This window comes from Rutilus rutilus, assembly GCF_951802725.1.
Source record: "Rutilus rutilus genome assembly, chromosome: 1".
In the NCBI taxonomy this organism is placed as follows: domain Eukaryota; kingdom Metazoa; phylum Chordata; class Actinopteri; order Cypriniformes; family Leuciscidae; genus Rutilus; species Rutilus rutilus.
Window position 1 is genome coordinate 64,588,117 of NC_140209.1, and position 22,512 is coordinate 64,610,628.

General features: G+C 38.9%; 1 protein-coding gene across 1 annotated transcript in view; it reads right to left on the bottom strand.

Moving 5' to 3' along the window:
* Window positions 1-411: 411 nt before the first annotated feature.
* The window catches only part of bahcc1a (BAH domain and coiled-coil containing 1a), a 127,040-nt gene continuing 104,939 nt past the window's right edge, over window positions 412-22,512 (bottom strand). The window contains exons 18-29 of the mRNA XM_084415955.1: window positions 21,022-21,183; window positions 20,320-20,552; window positions 19,342-19,422; window positions 19,027-19,162; window positions 18,092-18,209; window positions 17,304-17,379; window positions 9,047-9,155; window positions 8,792-8,902; window positions 7,785-7,907; window positions 5,655-6,856; window positions 4,035-4,271; window positions 412-1,029 (exon numbers count right to left, since the gene is read on the bottom strand). Of these exons, the coding sequence (XP_084272081.1) occupies window positions 820-1,029; window positions 4,035-4,271; window positions 5,655-6,856; window positions 7,785-7,907; window positions 8,792-8,902; window positions 9,047-9,155; window positions 17,304-17,379; window positions 18,092-18,209; window positions 19,027-19,162; window positions 19,342-19,422; window positions 20,320-20,552; window positions 21,022-21,183 (2,798 nt within the window). The 3' untranslated portion in view covers window positions 412-819. The remainder of the gene's footprint in view (window positions 1,030-4,034; window positions 4,272-5,654; window positions 6,857-7,784; window positions 7,908-8,791; window positions 8,903-9,046; window positions 9,156-17,303; window positions 17,380-18,091; window positions 18,210-19,026; window positions 19,163-19,341; window positions 19,423-20,319; window positions 20,553-21,021; window positions 21,184-22,512) is intronic.

Consider the following 22,512-nt stretch of genomic DNA (forward strand, 5'->3'; position numbering starts at 1 on the left):
CTCACTGTATCAGCAGGCCGTGTGCAGTGCAATGCATACAACGTCAGTTCACCCTCTCACAACCACTATATCTTCCACTTATACAAAAATAAATCAATCAGAACATGGCAAGATAAGCCTCTGTACATTACACTTATATAAAATAGCTTTGAATATTTACATATAGACAACAACAAAAACACACACACACACACACACACGCACGCACAAAAAACACAAGCAACCTGTCCTGTACAATATACACCTGAATAAAAAGACATGTTAAGAGGTACTGAAGTGTATGGCTTGATAGGAGATAATTCCCTATTTATATTTATATATATATATATATATATATATATATATATATATATATATATATATACACATATATACATATATATATATATATATATATACACACATAAATGAAATTAATATATTTATACTTATATGTACTTAAATATCCCTGGAATCATGAAAGTGACGTGCGGAGAGCACCCAACACAACGCCACGGCCTACAACTCAAGGCTCAAGTCTTCATAGTCGTCCGCCATGTTCTCCAAACCAAGAGTTTTGCTTTGGTGATCTAAGATCAGATAAACGAACGGTTCATGGGAAATCAGATCCACAATATGTCCATTAGATAACCTCCCAGAAGAGAATTAGGACCATGGATAAACCGCATTTACTCTGAAGGGTCGTGTAGATATCTTTCCAGAGTTTATGGGTGTACTTCCAGGTCCTCTGTCAGAGCGTCCAGTGCAGCCCAGCTTCTTATTTCCAATGCATCTCTGACTTTGGACCAAAGAAACTCAGTAGTATCCCGAAGTCCAGTGCTAACAGAGTAGGGACATGCCGTTTGCAGTGAGCAGTTGTCCACTGGTGGGGTCGTAGGTGCCGGCCAGGTAGTACAGGTCGTGAAAGCTCCCATCAGCCCTCCTGTTGCGGGTCAATCGCTCGTACTCCTCGCGTGTGACCACCTGGCACTTATGAGAGATTGTCTGGACGTCATTGTCATCCTCATGGCAGGACTGGTACAAGGCATGCTAGGGGAAAGGAAAAATGAATAATTTCCTTCAACAACAACTCTCAATGCCTGCTAGCATACTAGGGCTGCCCCCTATAGTCGATTAAACGTTAGTCGACCAGGATTTTATTAGTTCGTTAGTCGCAGAAAAAAAAGGGAGTTGCGATGTTACGCGGAAAGATTGAGTCCTTGAGGGAATTACAGTTTGTCAGGCAGGAAATCAAAACGTCCAAATCATCCATCGACCTCAAATATGGCTTATCATTTGAAACATGTTAGTAGTAGCAACTTTACCTGGCCGCTCGCTCTAATGTTACCCTAGATAAATGTGCGCTATTATTAGGCACATATCCAGGTGTTTTCGCGGAGTGAGGAAGCTGAAGTATTAGCACAACATGGAGGCGCCGGCGTGATCACTTGCATTTTTTTCCTGATAACAGCGGAAACAACTCAAAATACTCATTTTTGGTTATTAGATAAGAGTAATATCTCATTTGAAACTTTAAAAGGTCTACTTTTATGTGTGTAGACTCACAATAACAACAAAAACAAAAAGTTATGCGCCGTCTCGGTCTCTGTGAACTGGAGTGCGTCACAAAAATGAACCGAAACACAGCGTATGCTTGCCTCACACTCATTAGAAATATATCTATAGAAAGCTTGAAATGTATACTTTTAAATGAACCAATTCAAATAAAAAACGAATACTCTTTATGTAATCCGTACGAAAAGTGCATTTCTCTCTAAAGGCACGTCAACTATCATCGTCAGCTTTATCTTTGCAGCCGACACTGACTCAGAAAACACAAGTTTATTAATCAATAAAAATGTCTCTTTGCTATTTTTCAGACACATTGCTAATCATTACTTTTGCATGTGGTTTGTGGCAGGCTTTATGTGTGGAATAGGCTATATATTATGCCTATATATTAGGGCTGTAATCTCCCAGTCGATTAGTCGATTATTTGGTCGATACGTTCTGGCTCGACCAAAATTCTGATTGGTCGATTTTTTGCCGCGTTCATTTCATCAGGTGGAAAGCACTAATTGCTAATGGGGGTGTTTCTTTAGAGCACCCCTGTTTCACAGGTAACAGTCTGTCTTCAGAACACCCCCCTTGTTTTCACTTCTTTTGGATTAGCCCGACCCACTGGAGAAGAGAGACAGATTGAAGAAAGTAGGTTACTAGAAGGTTTGCTGAATATTATTTATTTAATTGTGAGAGCGTTTAATTCATAGTCAGTCAGTCCTCTTCTACCATGTCAACAAAGACATCGGCAGTGTGGCAGCATTTTTTTTTTAAAGTAAGGTGAGCTGACGAAGCTGAAGCTGAGCTCCACAGAGCGGCTGCACAGAGCGGCTGAAATGATAGTGTCTGTCAATTATAATACATATGACAAAAACAATTGTCTAAATTATGTTGCATATTCCTCAAAAGTTCTTGTGATGATATCACTAGTTGACAACATAGTACTATTTTTGGAAATCATAGGCTATGATATTGCGCAGGTGCACGTTTTTTATGTTTATTTATAATTCATTTAGGCAGACAACAAGGCTATCAAGTACTGCGCACAGAGCGCAGCTAATTAATGTAAAAAATGTTTTTCCTAACGCCATTTTTAGTCGAAAATTTCAGGACTTCAGTCGACCAAGATTTTCTTTGGTTGATTACAACTCTACTATATATATATATATTAGGGCTGTCAAAGTTAGCGCGTTAATAACGCGTTAACGCAAAATCATATTAACGGCACTATTTTTTTTAACGCTCGATTAACAGCGCGTATTTTCTTTTTGACCCGTGGCCCAAAACCTAGTTGGAGAAATGGAGATACACAGTGTTGCCAACTTAGCGACATTGCAGACCCATTTAGCGATTTTTTCCCTTCAACAAAGCGCCCAAACCTTATTTAGTTTCTGAGAATCTACCGGTACCGCCGGTACTGCTCTCCCAGCACGCGCGCGCGCCTCTCTCTCTCTCGCTCTCTCTCTGCGTCTCGCGCTGGATAGAGGAGCACCGCTTTAATTCAGTTAAACACAGATATGATGTTACTTCTCTAATTTTACATGCAAGTATAGCCGAAATCGCAAAACAGATATTGTGTTTATCTTATGTGTATTTGATTTAATCAGATGACGGCTCGATTATCAGGATTTTTGTGCAGATTAACATCTTGGAAGGGAGAGCTGGTTATGTCTTAATGGGTCGCGTTTCAGTCTACATTTCATATTTATTCCGTTGTTTGACAACAGAAACAGTAAAATATACCAATGAAAACAGTTTTATTGAGAATTTAGCTTCATCAAAATGGGCACAGAGAGAGACAAACTATAATGTAGCCTAATAATAAATAATAAATGTACATTTAGCATTTTCAGAAGAGCTGCCCTGTCATGCAAAAATCTAAACATGTTTGTGTTAATTGCTCAGTGCAAAGAAAGAGAAGTAATGGGAACCTGGTATTTCTTTGTTCTACATGTGTCTAATAGACATGAACAAGTTCTTTGAAAAACATCTATGACCTTTGAAACATGTCTCGTCTTCATGCTCTATGTTGACTATGGTTTCAATAATAAACATACATTTGCATAAAGCATCCATATTTATCCATGCCCACGTTGATTAGAGTATTACAAACTTGAAAAGTATTCATTTAAGGTACATTTAGAACAAATAAAAAAATGTGCGATTAATCACGAGTTAACTCATGACAATCATGCGATTAATTGATTAAAATTTTTAATCGATTGACAGCCCTAATATATATATATCTATATCTATATTTATATATTTATTAAAGGCTCATTATGGTTTAGTATTCCCCCAATATATATTTAAGTTAATAAATTAATATAAACGCGCGATTAGTCGCCTAATGGCTTAAATGAATGACTACTAGTTGAGCAGAAAGATCATCAGTCGGGGGCAGCCCTAAATACTAGTGTTTCAGTACTTAGTTCAGATATTTATAGCATAAGTCCATCATGACTGATAGGCTTCCAGATAATCTGGATACTTACTTTGCCATCACGATGTCTCTTGCCTAGCTTGGTCTCTTCAGGGTGATAGAACCACTTGACCTTCACGACCATGCTGTTCTGCCACGACTCCCAGAAACTCTCGATGCAGCCGATCAACGGCAGATGAGGCTGGCCGGTGGAAAGAAACACAGCACAGTCTCCGACCCGAACCACGTCCTTGCCACGCACTATGGCCTTGTAGAAAAGCTTCCGTGCCTTTCCCTTACGTCCACGCCGCTAATGTAATAAAGAGAGCTTCAGAGTTTTGCATATGTTTGTGAATTTAATTAATTAAAATTCAAAATAACTCACAATTTCATGCATAATCCTTTTAATTCAGCTCAAAATATCTTACATACATTACTTTCTTTGCCGACCTCTTGTGGGAAAAAAAATAATAACATGATATTTCATGACTCTAGCCACTAGATGGCCTTATAACTCTATATGGAGCAAATGAGCTGTTTACGCTGGGTCCTAAAGTAATTTCCTTCAGTATGCATTCAGATACATATGTAGACATTATAAAATGATTTTTACAAAATGATTTTCAGGTCAAAATGACCCGAGGGAAGGATGAGGGTGAAGTTTACAGGAATGAGATGGCAAATATAATGATTGTTTCCAACTATAATTGTAACTATAATGATAAGTATCAAACCACAAGCCTCTATATTTGGTCTCTAAAAAAATGGTACCAGTGCATGCCTTGTTGAGGCAGAAATTGACATGACAGAATTACTTAGAGCAATGTTTTGAAAGCCCCTCAGAGTTAGTGTTTACACCCTTTAGGACAGGGGTGCCACTGCCCTGCAGAGTTCAGCTCCAACCCTAATTAAACACACCTGAACCAGCTAATCAAGGTCTTCAGGATTACTGGAAACTTCCAGGCAGGTGTTTTAGAGCTGGTTGGAGTTAAACACTGCAGGACAGTGTTTGACACATGTGCTTTAGGATATAAATCTGCAAATGTAGTTGACTATGCACATTAAAGGAACACGCCGACTTTTTGGGACTTTAGCTTATTCACCGTATCCCCCAGAGTTGGATAATAGATAAGTGCCGTAACTCTGTCTGACACACCTACCGCTAGCCTAGTTTAGCACAAAGACTGGAGGTAAATGGCTCCAGCTAGCATACTGCTCCCAATAAGTGACAAAAGAAAGCCAACATTTTCCTATTTACATGTTGTGATTTGTATAGTCACAGCGTGTACAAATAACAAGGTCACATGAGACACAGCCATCTTCTAACTGTAAACATACTGGGAACTATATTCTCAGAAGGCGAGGAACTGCTGCTTGGGCGAAGTGATTTGCTCGCAGCACCTGAGAAGCCCCGTGGTGAGGAGCAGAGAGTATTTTGTATGTTGTCACTTATTGGGAGCAGTATGCTAGCTGGAGCCGTTTACCTCCAGTCTTTGTGCTAAGCTAGGCTAGCGGTGGGTGCGTCAGACAGAGTTACGGCACGCACGGAGATGAGAAGGGTATGTATGGACTTATCTAACTCTGGGGAATACGGTGAATAATCGAAAGTCCCAAAAAGTCGGCGTGTTCCTTTAACCTGGAGTAGGTTAACAAAGCAGGGATAGAAGCTGTTATCTTTTCAACAAGGACTCACTTGTGTGGGGTTTCCTGACCACCTCCACAGCTGTCTAGATGGCAGGATTGGTGACACTCTGGGCTTGGTCTGGTCTGCTAGAAGCCGTTGCCTCTTAACCAGATCTTTGGAGGATTTTGAGTGTGAACTGGGACAGTCTTTCCTCTTCAATGGCTTGCCGCTAGCACTGTGGTTGCTATGCCCTTCTTTGGCAGTGGACACGGCCACAGCTTTGGCCACAAAGGAGTGTCGTACGGGTCCCACAGGGGGTTCAGGCGTCTGGAGCAATGAATGATGGGGGGTCAGGCAACTCTGGAGGAGCAACGTTGAGGTTTCCTCATCCTCCGAGCTGTAAGAAGAGTCGTTTTCAGAAGAGCACAAACTGGAGCTCGAAAGAGAGCCTGAGCTGGAGGAGCTGGAGGAACCTGAGGAAGACGAGGAGACTGAGATGCGTGAGAGAAATTGACCGGCTGTTCTCAAACCTCCAGAAGCAGAAGCAAGTCCTGCCCTCGTCTTCACATCTTCCTCTTCCTCGTCCATGTCCGAGTAAGAGCTTTGGCAGTCTCTGTGGCAGCCAATGTTCAAGTCTCCATACTCAATGGGTATTGATGGCGAGGGCTTCCTCTGGACTGATGTCCCTTTCAGCAGGAGCTCTGCTCTTGATCCGTCACCTTTCCTATTGTCTTTGACCAGCAGAACTGGGTGTGAATACGCCTCTGCCCTGGGAAGACCACCTACACCATTGGAGCCAAATCCTGAGGCGCCCAGCAACAGGAGAGCCTTACCGTTCTTGGTCTTTGGAGATGTTACCCCCTCATGGTCTAATTTGACTAGAAACTCTGCTTTCTTGCCCCGAGGTGGTGCTGGCTCCTCAATCCTCTTCTTTTGACCATAAGAGGTGTTCTTGCCCTCTAGTGATATCCCGGATATCTGACTACCAAAGGACGAATAACCGTTAGCTATGCTGCTGAAGGAGTCAACCTCAAAAGAGCTACTGCTAAAGAGGCCTTTGGTTGGGGTCGTCATGGATAATGAAGGTCGGGAGGATGTTTCCATCACCCTGCCTTTCAAGGCCTTCTTCGAAGAGGAGCCGTTGAGCTGGAAAATGTTAACAGGGATTCTCTTCCTGGGTGCAGCCATTGATGGCCATGTGATAGCAGATGTAGAGCTCTTGGCTACACTGTCTGAGAGAGACTTCTTCAGCCCAGAACCTTTAGGCCTCCCTGTAAAGAAATAAAAGTTTACAGTAAACCCTAGGTTGATCAACATTCACAGAGTCTTAAGGCCCGCTCACACCAAGAACGATAACTATATTCACGTCCACACCAACGAACGATAACAGTGTTTTTATTCAAAGCACGCGCGCGCTGCTATTTCAAAGTAGCGAAAATGGATGACCTGCTGCTGCTTTAAGTTACACAAAAACATCAAAAGAAAAACAGGCGCTTTTGGGCACACAATATCCTTAAAAGACGGGAGGAGTTGGGAGAATTCGTCACTCTGATTAGAGATTTGGCGTCTTTTGAAGACAAATGTTATTCATACTTTCGAATGAATCAATATCAGTTTGTTGCACTTACACGTCTTTTACCAGCAGATGTCCTCAGCATACTACGTTTCGAGTTCGATTAGATCGATTACACTAGACTAGCTAGATTCACTTACAGTGAATTTAGCTGCCAAAGTCAATAGTGGAATAAAAACATCGCTAGCCTGCATAATGATCTCATCGTTGATACTTCTCACCATTTATTCCAAGGGTACGACCGATTACTTTCCATACATCCATTTTTTTTAAACGTATCATTGAAAAGGCGGTTTGTCTTGTCAAACAGTGGTGGATTTTTGGCGATTAACTTCTCCACAATGTTGCCATTTTAAATGCGCGAACCCTTTAAATGCACGTGTATTCTGATTGGCTGTCAGTGTTTTATCGTTCGACAGCTGGAAAAATTTTTTTTCTGAAAGTGATCCCAAATGATATGTGTGGTGTGAACGGGCCTTTAGACAGCATTCTAAGGGCATCACAGACATATGTGGAAAGCCATCTAGATAGGCAGATCACAAGGGTTTGAGGCAAAGCGATGAATATACAAAGTGAAATACGTTCTCTGTTGGTTTATTGTAGAGAGAACAGGCCGAGAGTCGTACCTGGTCTTCTGACTGGCTTATCCTGAGCTTTGAATCTGTCTGTTCTTGCCATCCTGCTTCCTTGCATGGAGATATTTTTGCCGAGCTGTCCCTCAGGGACAAGCACAGGACTCGACTCAGTGCCTGAAAGAGCAAAGGAGGTGTCATTTTATTTTTGAAGCTTGTTACAATGCTGTATTAAATATATGTGAATTCAACGATAAAAGCTTTGCTTCAAATCCTAGTTTCCGAGCTAGACAGCATTTTAAGCCACCACAGGTGAAAGTAGGCAGCTTAGCTTCTACGATACTTAGTTTTGGCCCAAACCTATGGCAACATGTATTTATTAATGCCACACTCTTTTGGAATCAAATGTGAGATTTAGTCATATCTCTTTGTGCAATTTATATGAGAAGTGATATTTTTGTGAAGGTCTCTGACTAAATTGTTTTTAATCAATTACTTGTTAAATTTTTTCTACTTAGAAGTGGTTTGGTGCTGTTCAACTGGTGACAGAATGGTTGGGAGGAGCATGAAGAATAATTTTCACACATGAATCGGTTCCTCTGAGTCTAGACATTAAATTCATTGAAAGTCTTTGGGATGTGCTGGAGGAGACTTTACAGAGTGCTGGACTCTTGCATTATCAATACAAGATATTGACCAAAAATGTATGCACCTCTTGATGGAAACAACAACATTTATTTTAGGTTTGGACTCAAAGGTGCCAACTGATTTGTGAAAATGATTCTTCATGCTCCTTCCAACCATTCTTTCCCAATTTGAGCCTGATGAATCTTGACATTGTCCTCCTGGAATATGGCCTTGATGTGTCTTCCTACATGGTTGTTTAAGAAATGAAAAGCTACACAACTCAATCAATTAGGCTTAGAAGAACTGTTGCCAAACATATAACATGCTAGAAACATAATAATCACTGCAAATGTTGTCTGTGTAGACAGAGCTAGCTCACTAGGATTTAGAAAAGGTTTTTAAAACAGAGCAAATGACCGATTAGTGGGACCTACATTGGATTTGATATCCGGGAGGAAGAAAGCGAATATTAGAGAGAGAGATCCACCCTCTGTCTCCATCATCAAACTCCACCATAACCCCACCGGGTTTACCTTCATCACCACCTAGAACACCAGCAGAACCAGTTAATGTACTTGAATCACTTTACAGTAGTTCTTTAACCTTTGTTTGAATGATTCAAACAAACACTCACATATATAAATTTGAAATGATTATAAGCACAGGGTAAAATAGTATCTGTGTCTCACCCCTTCGCACATATCCCGGGTAAAGACAACGCGAGCGCTCACTCCAGTAAGCACACACTCTAGTCCCTTCTGTTAGCACAGTCTCGGTGTCAGGGCGTACGTCCAGTACCTAACACACACACACACACACACAGGAACAAACTTCTGTCAGGCAATGCCAGTGAAAGTGGTTTTGGACTCCCAAGATGATAAATGACACACACACACACACACACACACAGAAGTCAATCAGTGAGCCCTTATGAAAGCGGCACTTATCTCATGCCAGCGTGTTCGGGCTGAAAGCCACAGAAGCGGAGGTGCGGTAAACACTAAACTTGCTGAGTAATAATGAGGAGTGTGTGAATGGTGCGACTGTGATTGCAGGTTTGCAGCGTTTCTCTGTCTAACAGAGCGCCCAGATCCCTCCATTCAGCTCAAACCCCCTTTCAGGTTTCTTTAATTTACTGTTGCCATGGTAACAGGCTCTGTCTGACTGATGGGATGTGAAGCTGGAAGGGTGTGTGTGTGTGTGTGTGTGTGTGTGTGTGTGTAAAATTGGTGTCAAAGGTACATGGAGGATTGAAGTTCAGTGTAATTAGAGACAGCTGCTGTAGACCGTTTACACAATGAAACAGCTGGATTACACAAGTGTGTGTGTGTGTGTGTGTGTGTGTGTGTGTGTGTGTGTGCGTGTGTAGAGTAGCAAATAGAAATATGAACAATTTATAAGGAAGCGGTAACAATAGGAAATGTTTGAGTGGAGTTGATACAGTACATTACTGATGAAGAGTTCAAATGTTGAGTAAAATGGCTGATTAATTAAACGCTTTCAGTTTAAAAAAATTTGGATTTTTGTGTAAATTAAAATATTTGGCATTTTTTTGTTTGTCTAATTTTCTAACAAACTTTATTCAGGGTTCATACAGACACTGTTAAATGAAATTCCAGGCCTACTTACAATCAGAGATCGCACTTAGAAAAGAATATCTTGCATCAATACTCATATTACAGATATAAGGTATCCAAAATACAACTTATTATATTAAAATTAATATATATTAAATACAGTTTATAATGGCTATTATTGCTCGTTGTTACTTCATATCCAGAAACGGTCTGATTGGGGGGTTTTCAGACGGGCAGCCGAGTTAACTTTGCGTGAAAAGATTATATTTGTTTTCTTTTCGAAAATATTAAACTCTATTTAATATTCTATTTAAATAAGTAAATCACTCTTTAAGTACCTCTTCATAAAAATAGCTGTTTTCAAGGGTTCTCCAGGACTTTCAAGTCAAATTCAAGTACTTTAAGCACCTTGTACGAACCCTGTTTATTGCATCATAGATCATACAGTGTATCTATACACGTGTATGTATATGTATGTGTATATATATATATATATATATATATATATATATATATATATATATATATATATCATGCATGATTGCTAAAGGATGTTGAGCATGAATTCAATAAGTGCCAATATTATATTGTGCATTTTAGCATTGCAAGCAGACTGTATTGACTAATCAGGTTTCAGGACAGTAACTATCCATTTTATCATAGTATATTTAAAAAAAATCTAAAATCTATCTAGTCTATCTACTAAAAGAATACATGTACTAAGTAGGGATGCACCGATGTGAAAATTGTGGCCGATACCGATAACCGATATTAATATTGCTGTTATGGCCGATACCGATATTTACCGATGTCGATATCTCTGTATAGAAAACAAATTTTAATGATTATCAAATAAAGAGCTATTTTCCAAAACACATTTTTTTTACTTTAGAAATGACTGATATTGGGCACCTTTACCTGTGTGCAAAATATGTCACACATACACACATTGCATTGCATATAATGTGTGCTGGTCAACTTGTCTAAAATTAAGAAACCCTTAGAAAACAGTAAAAAAAAAACAAAAAAAACAGGAACATGTGTACAATTAAGATACTACTTCATTTATTATTCCAATATCCAAATATTATTCTAAAAAATACCACAGGGAAAAGGGCTTCTTGTGACTGTCTTTGCGTTTGAACATTGCACATTTTAAACAGGACACGCATTAGCTGAATAAATGTTAGCCAATACAAACATATTTATAGAAAACAGTTGACAATGAATAGACAGGAGTCCAATAATAGCATAACGAATCACTTATTCTAAAAATAATAACAAGTAGGCTATAAGACGAATCCGACATATGGGCTGTGTTAACAGTAAAACGTCCGTCATTTAACGAATTTTAAAAACACGGATGGATAATACAAAATGCTTTCTGACATTTTGACAGAAAAAAACAAACAAGCAAGAACAAAATTTAAACTTAGCCCGTTTTCATTTTACAATTATCTTCTCTCTCTATGTGCGCGCGTCCGTGTTTGTGAGAGAGAGCTCGCGCAGCACCGGTAGCCTACTTTTTTAATCCATAAGTAACGAACGCGATAGTTTTCATACAAACTAAATATGTAACATAATTAGGTAGGCTACTTTAGTTATTATTAACACAATAACACATGAAAAATAGTGCTTTCTGCTTAGCCCGTTTTTATTTTACAATAGGGTATATGTCGAACGTCGCATGACGAAACCGGAAACCTGGTCTCATCGCATCCGCTTGTCATAGAAAGTGTTAACAGCCGTATGAACTGATGCCGATATCTATGGAATTTTAAGGTAATCAGCTAACCTACCTATCTCACTTTGTTATTGGCTTTTTATTCTATTTAAATATCTAAACGTTAGTGTGAAGATTTTTTTTTTTTTTTACTTTTAAATATCGATCTTCACATGCGAGGGACATTGGTTATGATCATCTTTGCTCGCTCCTTTTAAGTTATCTTGAGTAAAACAGTAAAAAAATGCATGAAGCACATACAAAAGACCTGAACCGGAAGCGATGCGTTCTGTTTTCCGGTTTCGTAATGCGGCGTTCGACATATACCCTATTATCTTCTCTCTCTATGTGCGCGCGTCCGTGTTTGTGAGAGAGAGCTCGCGCAGCACCGGTAGCCTACTTTTTTAATCCATAAGTAACGAACGCGATAGTTTTCATACAAACTAAATATGTAACATAATTAGGTAGGCTACTTTAGTTATTATTAACACAATAACACATGAAAAATAGTGCTTTCTGCTTAGCCCGTTTTTATTTTACAATTATCTTCTCTCTCTATGTGTGCGCGTCCGTGTTTGTGAGAGAGAGCTCGCGCAGCACCGGTAGCCTACTTTTTTAATCCATAAGTAACGAACGCGATAGTTTTCATACAAACTAAATATGTAACATAATTAGGTAGGCTACTTTAGTTATTATTAACACATTAACACATGAAGGCTACGTTTCTCAACACTGAGAATGAATAAATAAAGGCCTGTTTCTCCACTCGCGCTTATCAGAATCCACAAATCACACGCGCTGTCACTTTTGAGAAAAATCAAATTCGAATGGGTATCATATATCAAGCAATATATTCAAATATCTACGAGTCAAAAAACGATCAGTCAAAAATGTGTCATGAGGAGGAAAAAAACATAAGTCGCACTGGACTGCATTAACAATGTTACGGACGTGAGCGCTCTCGGCACTTAAAAACTGCTTTAAAACTTTCACAGAGACCTCAAGCAGAAAGCACAAAGCCTGTCTTTAAATTTAATTTCGTTTTGTATTAATTGTATCTTAATTTTGATCAATGTTTCATCAACGAATTGCATTGGATTTAATAAATAAAAAGTATATATACTAGAAAATATTTAATCAGGACAGAGGCGACGGCGCGTGAACCTGGAGCGCGTCTCATAAATGAACCGAAACCTAATTGTATCTTAATTTTGATCAATGTTTCATCAACGAATTGAATTGGATTTAATAAATAAAAAGTAAATATACTAGAAAATATTTAATCAGGACAGAGGCGACGGCGCGTGAACCTGGAGCGCGTCTCATAAATGAACCGAAACCTACCTGCCTCACAGACCTGAGACATATATAGAAAGCTTGAAACTTCTATTTTTAAACAGAACAATTCAAAATGAAAGAAAACAGACTGTTCTCTGCTTATGTCATCTGTATGAAATGTGTATTTCTCTCACATCAACCTCTTCAGCTTCACACATTAAATATCGGCCTGTTCACATCGGCCATATTTTGACATCGGAACGATACCGATGTGTAAAAAAATGACCATATCGGCCGATATTATATCGGCGGCCGATATCAATGTTTTGTGTCTGTGCCACTGATCCTTGTGCAAGATGTTATTAGAAATGTGGAAAACAAGCGAGTCAACACCACTGATCTCTACCAACACAAACACACGAGCCAGAAGGAAAGAGGTTACAAGCTAAACTGAACAGACGCCAGGAATGCACTGCGGTTCACACTATATAATTACACTCCATTGGCTTAGATTAGCTACAATGTTGTTATAACCTGTGAAACTAACATTGAGGGAGAACAGCTAATGCATTCAGAAACATCTAGATGGAGCAAAGCTGAATGGGACAGAACCCAGTTTCTGAAACATGTTTTCAACACTCAGTCTTATCGCCAGTCAATCCATAAAGTGGGCTATGACTGTTTTCAAGCAGGTTTCCCACCTAAGCGATGACAGAATTTCCATTTTTGAGGGACTACAACTCTCAGTGCCAGATTTACTAACAGCTTGGGTCAGCGCAAACCCTCTTTTGGCGTAAAAAAATTCCGTAACGATTTACTAAAGACAAAAATTAGCACTGAAAAGGCATGAACACAAGTTTTTTTTGCAGCTGACCTTATTGCATATGCATTTGTAGGAGTTTCCCTTTCAGACGCAAAATTTATGGGAGGAGAGTATTACTAAGTTTACTAAGGTTTGTGCTCGTCAATTTACAGGTGTTTGCGCCATTATTTACCGCCCAAAAACGAGACGCTAAATGGTAGATTGTGTTGGTCATTATGGAAAGGATCTTTTTATTTGAGTGCAAGTCAGTGGATCACGAGGACAACTTTACACTCAAAACGGCACTGTTTTTTAAATTGCGTTCTCACGCTAATTTGCCCTGTTTAGTAAATCAGGCCCTTAAAGGGGTGGTTGATTATGATTTCACTTTTCTAACTTTAGTTAGTGTGTAATGTTGCTGTTTGAGCATAAACATCTGCAAAGTTACAGCGCTCAAAGTTCAAAGCAAAGGGAGAGATTTGCTTTTACAGAAATCGCTATTTAAGGACTACAACAAACGGCTGGTAGGAACTACACTACATTCCTCCCGGGTCAGTGACATCACAAACCCTAAAATTTACATAAACCATTTACACACAAAATGGCCTGAACACGATTTATAGATTATCCAGACAGAATATGCTAATCAATGACTAGAAGATAACTACACATAAGCTACATAAATTCATCAACTAACCATTCAGAAATGTCCTGTTGCTTCTACTACTTGTCACTTCTTGAGTCTCTCCATTGTCTGACTCCAATTTGAACATAAAAGGCTAAAAGTTTTTGAAATTTTCAGTGAATGTCTGTGTGAGTGCAAGTTGTTGTAGCTCCGCCCCCTGTGCCGGGAGCAGCAGCTCATTTGCATTTAAAGGGACAGACACAAAAACGGTGCGTTTCCACTCACCCTCAAAAAGTGACAGTTTTAACATGCTATAAAAAAATATCTGTGGGGTATTTTGAGCTAAAACTTCACACACACACTCTGGAGACATCAAATACTTATTTTACATCTTGTGAAAAGGGCATTATACCACCCCTTTAAAGTGTTAAAATGCAATGCTCACGGCGCAAAATGCTGAAGACAGTTTAACTATCAGCTTTCTGTATGTGCATACTATATTTCACCAACAATTATAAAATATGGCATTTGAAATGCTCTGAGAGTACAGCTACTTATTCTGGTGGCTGTTGAGGGAAAATTCAATTTGCCCTCCTGGCATTTTATAGAGGTTTTCTGTGGGATTTCATATGTTGTGATAAAAAGATATGAAGGTGCTGGAAAGGCCCAGTGCTCACTGAATAAAGATGTGTGTGTGTGTGTGTGCAGGCGTCTGGAGGAGGTGGATTGGACTGTGTTTTGGCTGCTAAATAGTGACAGATGCTCCTCACCCATTTTAAACAGGATGCACTCTTCATTAACGGGGTAAAAGAACAAGTGGTCAGTAAAAGGAGAGCCTTAAACATCTGAAAACATTGATTTCACCCTCTCAAATTTCTTTCATGTTAATGTTATATGAGGTTTGCAATAGTTGCAGTCCTGTTACTAAATTTGATTTGTGTGATTGTCTAGAAATAAACATTTAAATAAAGATAATATGTAATGATAATAATGGAAAACTCTATACCAGAATGGGTTACAAGTAACCGTTTCACTGTAAAAAAAAATAAAAAAAAAATAATTGTTGTTTCAACTTAAAAAAGTAAGTGTTAAAATTTTAGCTTTAGTCAACTCAAATATTCAAGTTGTATGGAAGCTTGTTTCCGCCACAGAATTAAAAATAAAAAAGGTAATTGCTGACTTTTTATTTCACAATTCAGACTTTTTTTCTCACAATAGCGAGATTATATCTCGCAATTCTGACTTTATATCTTGCATTTCTGAGAAATAAAGTCAGAATTGCGAGATGTAAACTCGCAATTGTGAAATAAAAAGTCGCAATTATCTTTTACAATGTTTTATTCTGTGGCGGAAACAAGCTTCCATAAAGTTGTCACTTAGTACAACTTCACATTTCACATTTCAAGTTGACTAAACTTAAAATTAAGGTAGCATGAACACTTACTTTTTTAAGTTGAATTTTTTTACAGTGTTGTGAATGTAGTTTAAATTTAATTAATACAGGCTTTGTTTAGTAATACATTTTTTTCAAAGAGATTTCTTTTTCTTTTGATAAATAAGCAGTAGGAGTGAATGATTGAGATTGAGGAATGTAGTTAACAACAACACCTGTAAAAGTTAAGAACTTAATTAAGTTAAGAAGGAATGAGTTTATTTAGACTCTTTTCTTGCAATGAACATCTATAAGAGGTTTAAACATTGTATGTTTGGTTGTTATTATTGTTATATTATCTATATGTTGAATGGGTCATTCTTAGGAAGCATTTGTGCCAGAAAATTGCAGGACATATATATATTTTAATTATTTAATTTGAAAAGGATGAACATTGAGAAATCATATTTTCACCTAACAAATGTGGCCAATTTTTTATTATTATATCAGTCATTATTTGGGGCATTATTTTAAGTATTTAAAACATTGATCTCACCCTAACAAATGCATTTCATGTTAATGTTATATGAGGTGTGCACTAGTTGCAGCCCTGTTACTAAATTTGATTTGAGTGATTGTCTAGAATTAAACGCAAGTAAAGATAATATGTTATGATAATAATGAAAAACTCTATACTGGAATGAGTAACAAGTAACCATTTCACTGTAAACATAACTTCTTGTTCCAACTTAAAAAAAGTTTATGCTGCCTAAAATTTTTAAGTTTAGTCAACTTGAAATGTGAAGTTGTACTAAGTGACAACTTGGATATTTGAGTTGACTAAACTTAAAATTTTAAGGCAGCACGAACACTTACTTTTTTAAGTTGAAAACATATTTTTTTATTGTGTTGTGAATGTAGTTTAAATTAAATTATTAGGGCCCTTTGTTAGTAATACATTTTCTCAAAGATAATTTTTTTAATATTTATTTTTCTTACAATAAATAAGCAGCAAGAGTGATTGAGATTGAGGAATGTAGTTAACAACAATAACAAATGGATTGAGTTTATTTAGACTGTTTTCTTACAATGAATTTAATATCAGTTGGACATTATTTGGGGCATTATTTTAAGTATTTAAAACTAGCTACTTTTCAAGCTAGGTTAATTTCATTTTATATAAAAATGTAATAATCCATGGCATTTGTCCCTATAAAGCTATAAAAAAAAAAAAAAAAAAAGTAATATGTCACCAAAGTGTACCGTATTTGTGTAAAGTGTCTTGTGTGTCGTTAATGTGTGTACATGTACGTGCAGTCATGTCTGTGGAGAAGGTGTGAACGGGTAGAGCTTGATGTGGTGTGAAGAAAACTGAAGCAAAAGGTGTGCTGGAAACAGAACTTCAGGAAATTGTGTTGTGTTTAGGGATCTCAGGAAAGAAGATATTGTTCTGCGTTGCTCTTTAATGGAAAAGGGGATTTTGCAGGATGTGGTGTGTGTGTGTGTGTGTCCTGAGAGGCCAAAGCTCAAAGCGTAGGCAGGTTTGTTTGCTGTAAGTGGGAAACTCACGGCTTCCTGCAAGAGCTGCTCCAGGGAGTAGATTCTGGGTCGGTTTCCTCGTTCCCTGTCGATAACAATACTGTAGCTGGAGAGAGAGAGAGAGAGAGAGAGAGACGAGAGAGAGTACAAACGAGTTATTTTCAGCGCTGTGTGTAATGCTTGGCCGTCCGTGTCAAACTCCTACGGAGGGCTCACTTTCATTGGCTGTGACTGATTCTCTTCAGCAACACTTCTACTGCTGAACACAGGGCTTAAGGGAAGTGATGTTGACTTGTGCAAGCAACTAAGGACTGTGGGAAACCAGTGGGAGATGATCACTGCTCATTTAACTGTGGTAGTGAGCATTATCCTATTGAAGTAACGTTAATCAAAACAACAACAACAGGAGTTTGCGATAGATGCGATACAAACCGTAACTAGTATTCACAAAGTAACTTACTACACATCCCCCACCCCTCGCACGTTCCTTGGTTAAATATTGTACTTTATCACACGGCTCTGTGGAATACTTGATTCTGATTGGTCAATAGAGCCATCAAGCAATAAGTTATTCTCAGATAACAACCACTGAAAACAGAAACACATCCGGGCTACTTTACGCTTGCTAGGAGCGGTTATTCTTCGTGGAAGTTTTGCGTTTGGCGAGCGAATAAAATATTAAAACTCATTAAAATCAATATTTTGGGTACAGTTGTTTTAATTATGCCATCCAGTATCGTGGACTCATTCTCTCGTTTCATACAAACGCAGCTGCTGCCATTTTTTGACTATTGGGTGTTTGTGAGTTATACACTTACACATCGGGCGACTCCAGGGGTTGCACACGGGCAGCATACAGTAGTTCATCTTCTTTGGTGATCAGAACCTTGAGTCCAACGGTCAGAAGCTCTTTGGTCAGAACACAGTTCGGAGGAGCTGAAAGATGAAAAGCTTAAACTCAACATACAGCTTTACATAACAAACGAGGACTTCATGTCATGGCAAACACCACCTGTCTCCTGTTATGATAAAGCGACATAAAGCGACTTAGTTTTAGGATTAGTTCACTTCAGAATGAAAATTTCCTGACAATTTTCTCTCACCCCCCCCACGTCATCCAAGATGTTCATGTCTTTCTTTCTTCAGTCGAAAAGAAATGAAAGTTTTTGAGGAAAACATTCCAGGATTTTTCACCATATAGTGACTTCAATGGGGTCCAACGGGTTGAAGGTCCAAACAGTTATTTATTTATTTATTTTGCAAATGGCGTTTGACTTAGTCTTTGCACGTTCACTTTGTAAACGCTAAATCTGTACTTCCGTCCACGCGTGACCTTTCCAACGTGATTACGTAATGTGTGGCGCATCACAGAGCTAATGCAAGACGAGCATTTGTGGTTAAAAAGTATATAAATGTTTATTTGTTTAGAAAATGGCCAATGTTTGTCTAGATAAGACTCTTATTCCTCGACCGGGATCGTGTCGAGACTTTGAAGCTGCACTGAAACTCACATTTGGACCTTCAACCCGTTGGACCCCATTGAAGTCCATTATAAGGAGAAAAATCCTGGAAAGTTTTCTCAAAACCCTAATTTCTTTTCGGCTGAAGAAAGAAAGACAAGAACATCTTGGATGACGTGGGGGAGAGTAAATTATCAGGAAATTACTAATCCTTTAGTAATTGAACTAATCCTTTAAGTTGAACACAAGTATCCATTTCTTAACGTAAGTTTTATTAAACAGAGGGTTCACACCTGGAGCAAATCTGCCATTTGACGCCCCCTTCTTCCTCTCCTCGTCCTCCTCAGAGAAGCTACTGTCCTCCCCCAGGTGGAAGCCCTCGTTCGCCGCGAAACTCTCCATCAGACGGCTGACCGCTCGACCCTTCGACTGAAACACACCAACAGCACAGGCACTGAGTCGCTCATTCTCCACGCTCAGCGAAAACTCTTCTCGCATGTCAGAGCGTGTGAACATCACCTTTACATGACGTTACTTCTTACTCAGCAAGAGAAGACAAGTGTTAAATGTACCAACAAGCGTGAAAGCTTGTGCGTCTGTATGCTTACCTCTCGAAGCCTGGTTCTGCGGGTACTGCTGTTATCATCGCTGTCTGCAGACTGGCCCTCGGCCGACAAGAAACTTCTCCTCTACAACAACCAGAATTTCAAGCATTAGTTGCAGAGTTCAACTGTGTGCAGCAAGTCTGAAAACACCTATTTGTTTGTAATCAGTATTTTCCCCAGCACAAGTCAAGTCTTTAAAACTATGAAATTTCATTAATGGAAGTATACGAAATATGTAGCAAACAAAATGTGTTAAATCTAAAGATGTCCTGATTAAGTCTTTTGTGCCTCGAATTGGTTCCAAATCACTTAATTTTGGGTAACACTTTATTTTACAGTGTCCGTGTTACATATGTTACATGTACTTACCATAGTAATAACAGTAAATTATGTATAATTACATCAAAAATCCTACCCTAACCCTATAGTAAGTACATGTTAATAATTAATAATACTCAGTACTTAAATATATAATTACACTGTAACAATGGCACCTTAAAATAAAGTGTAACCTAATTTTGATCATCTGACCTATTATTGATGCGATACATTTCCTAGAGATAGGCGCATATTTCAAGTGCCTTAAAGTTATTAAAATCAATTGAATTTATATGCTTGACAACTGAATAGCTCTGCAATGCATTAAGAAATAAAATGCCTGAATCTGAACTGTTCTTTATAGGTTTTTTTTGGTAACACTTTATTTAAGTGTCCTTGTTACATGTACTTACCATAGTAATAACAGTAAATTATGCATAATTACATGCATCTAACTCTCAACCAAACCCTAATCCTACCCTAACCCTATAGTAAGTACATGTAGCTGCTTAATATTACTCAGTACTTAAATGTATAATTACACTGTAACAATGACACCTTAAAATAAAGTGCAACCCATGTTTGTTTAAACGAGCTGAAGATCTGTGAGACGCATAAGTGTGCACACATTCTTCATCTCACAGTCCTGTCGTCGCTGCTCACCGTCGCTCTGAGCACGGAGCTCTTTCTCGTGGCTCTCTTCAACCTCTCGCTGCTGCTGGGAAACGAGAGAAAGCCGCCAGTCTTTCTGTAGTGACCCGGCCAGTGTTTGTCCTGCAGTCTGGGCCTCCCTGGCCTCCTCCTGACCCCGAGAGGTTTGGGGACGGGCACGGCTCGACAGGGGGCCCGTCGCTTCACCTTCACGTCCCCTTCTGTCACGGCACGAAACTGAGATCCTGAACGGGTTTCACGAAATAGAAAGAGTTAGAATAAATAAATAAAAACACGGTAACACTTTATTTTGATGGTCCCTTTTCTACCTATACTCTACCTATACTCTACCAATACTCTACCTATACTCTACCTATACTCTACCAATACTCTACCTATACTCTACCTATACTCTACCTATACTCTACCTATGCTCTACCTATGCTCTACCTATGCTCTACCTATGCTCTACCTATGCTCTACCTATACTCTACCTATACTCTACCTATACTCTACCTATACTCTACCTATGCTCTACCTATACTCTACCTATACTCTACCTATACTCTACCAATACTCTAATGAGAGTTAGTAGACATGTAGATGCAACGATACTTATAGTCAACAGCATGTGTTAAAGGGACCATCAAAATAAAGTGACACCAAAAACACCGCTGAGGTGTGTGTATCACTGGGCTTTTTGATGGCCTTTACCATAAAGTTCTTGTCGTTCCCGCTTAATCTTCGCCTTCTGATTGGCTTCCAGTTTGACCACAGAGAAAGGGGACGGGCCTGTGACCGAGAGATCCCTCAACGCCGAGACCTTGATCTCGTGGCCCTCCTCGCTGGCGTAACTGCCTTCCTCCTCGTCTTCCTCTGTTTCGTGAAAATGGCATTTCAGTGTGGCGGTTCACATCTGACTTCAATATTTATAAATATCCAAACATAATATATTGGAATCACTATAAAGAAATGGTTGCAGTGCAACTACATCTTGATCTGATTTGGAAATCTTCCCGTGCAAACATTCGTACACCATATGAAATAAGGAGTTGTAGTGATGCCGTCAGGGTTTCTGAAGCGCTGAAGTAGCAAGCCAACTAGACATCCATGAGAACGACTTCATATTCTGCTGGATTTCCATCAGCGAAGTAATTGATATTTAAAACGTTTACTGACAGAAATTATGATCACATAGTCTGCACACATTTTCCTAAAACTTCATTACATTTTTGCAACTGTTCGAGAATCTAGGCTTTTCCATGCCAGGCTATTATTGTGGTATTAACTATTTCATATAAATCACACATTAAGATTTATTGGGTTGCTTTACATGTTGGTTTTCCTCTCTAAGTGGACCAAACAAAGTAGACCACACAAAAAGACTAGACTAACACACATATAAATGCTTCCCCCCACGTACACACACACATCTCTCATTTACTACCAACTTATCTCACTGAGCACATGCACTCAATTAAGAAATATTCAAGAGATGAACTGCATTTGTGTGAGAGAGAAAGAAAAAAAGAGAGACAGACGGTGACACACAGACTGATTGTTGATTAATTGTGAAACATTTGGAAGATTTGCGTTTTGGTCGATCGGATCACAAGTGGACAACGCCAAATACTGGTGTAAATGGGGTCTAAAACGTTTTGAGCTTGTTCCCACTTCCAGAGGAAATTGAAAACACATTTGACTGGATTGTTTTCATAGTGTAAACGCTCATGTGATCGAACCACCGTAAAAGACAATCTACTGTCCGTCTACTGACCTAATGCGTGAACATTATGGGAAGAGCTCTAGCCAGACGGGGTTTAAACTTTGACAACTGAAGAACCAAGTTTGTTTACAAGATGAAAAATGTACCAAGCACAATGTTCTCTCATCATTCCTGATTTCTAACACACACTCTTGTGTCTGTCAGAGCAGAAACTAAAGCTGATGCTCTCCGTGTGTTTTTCCCGTCGTCTCTGGACGCGTTCATATGTAAATTCGACCCTCCCCTCGAAGAGATCAGGACAGAAGTGTTTGAAAGTGGACAAAAGAGACGGAATAAAACACCAGGTGTAAACGGGAATGTGTCTCCTTTATCCACTTGTGATCCGATCGACCAGAACGCATCTTAATACCAGACTGTGTGTAAACAGAGCCTAAGCTTTTCTTTCTTTTCCAAGATGAGACGGTCTGGCAGACTCTCAC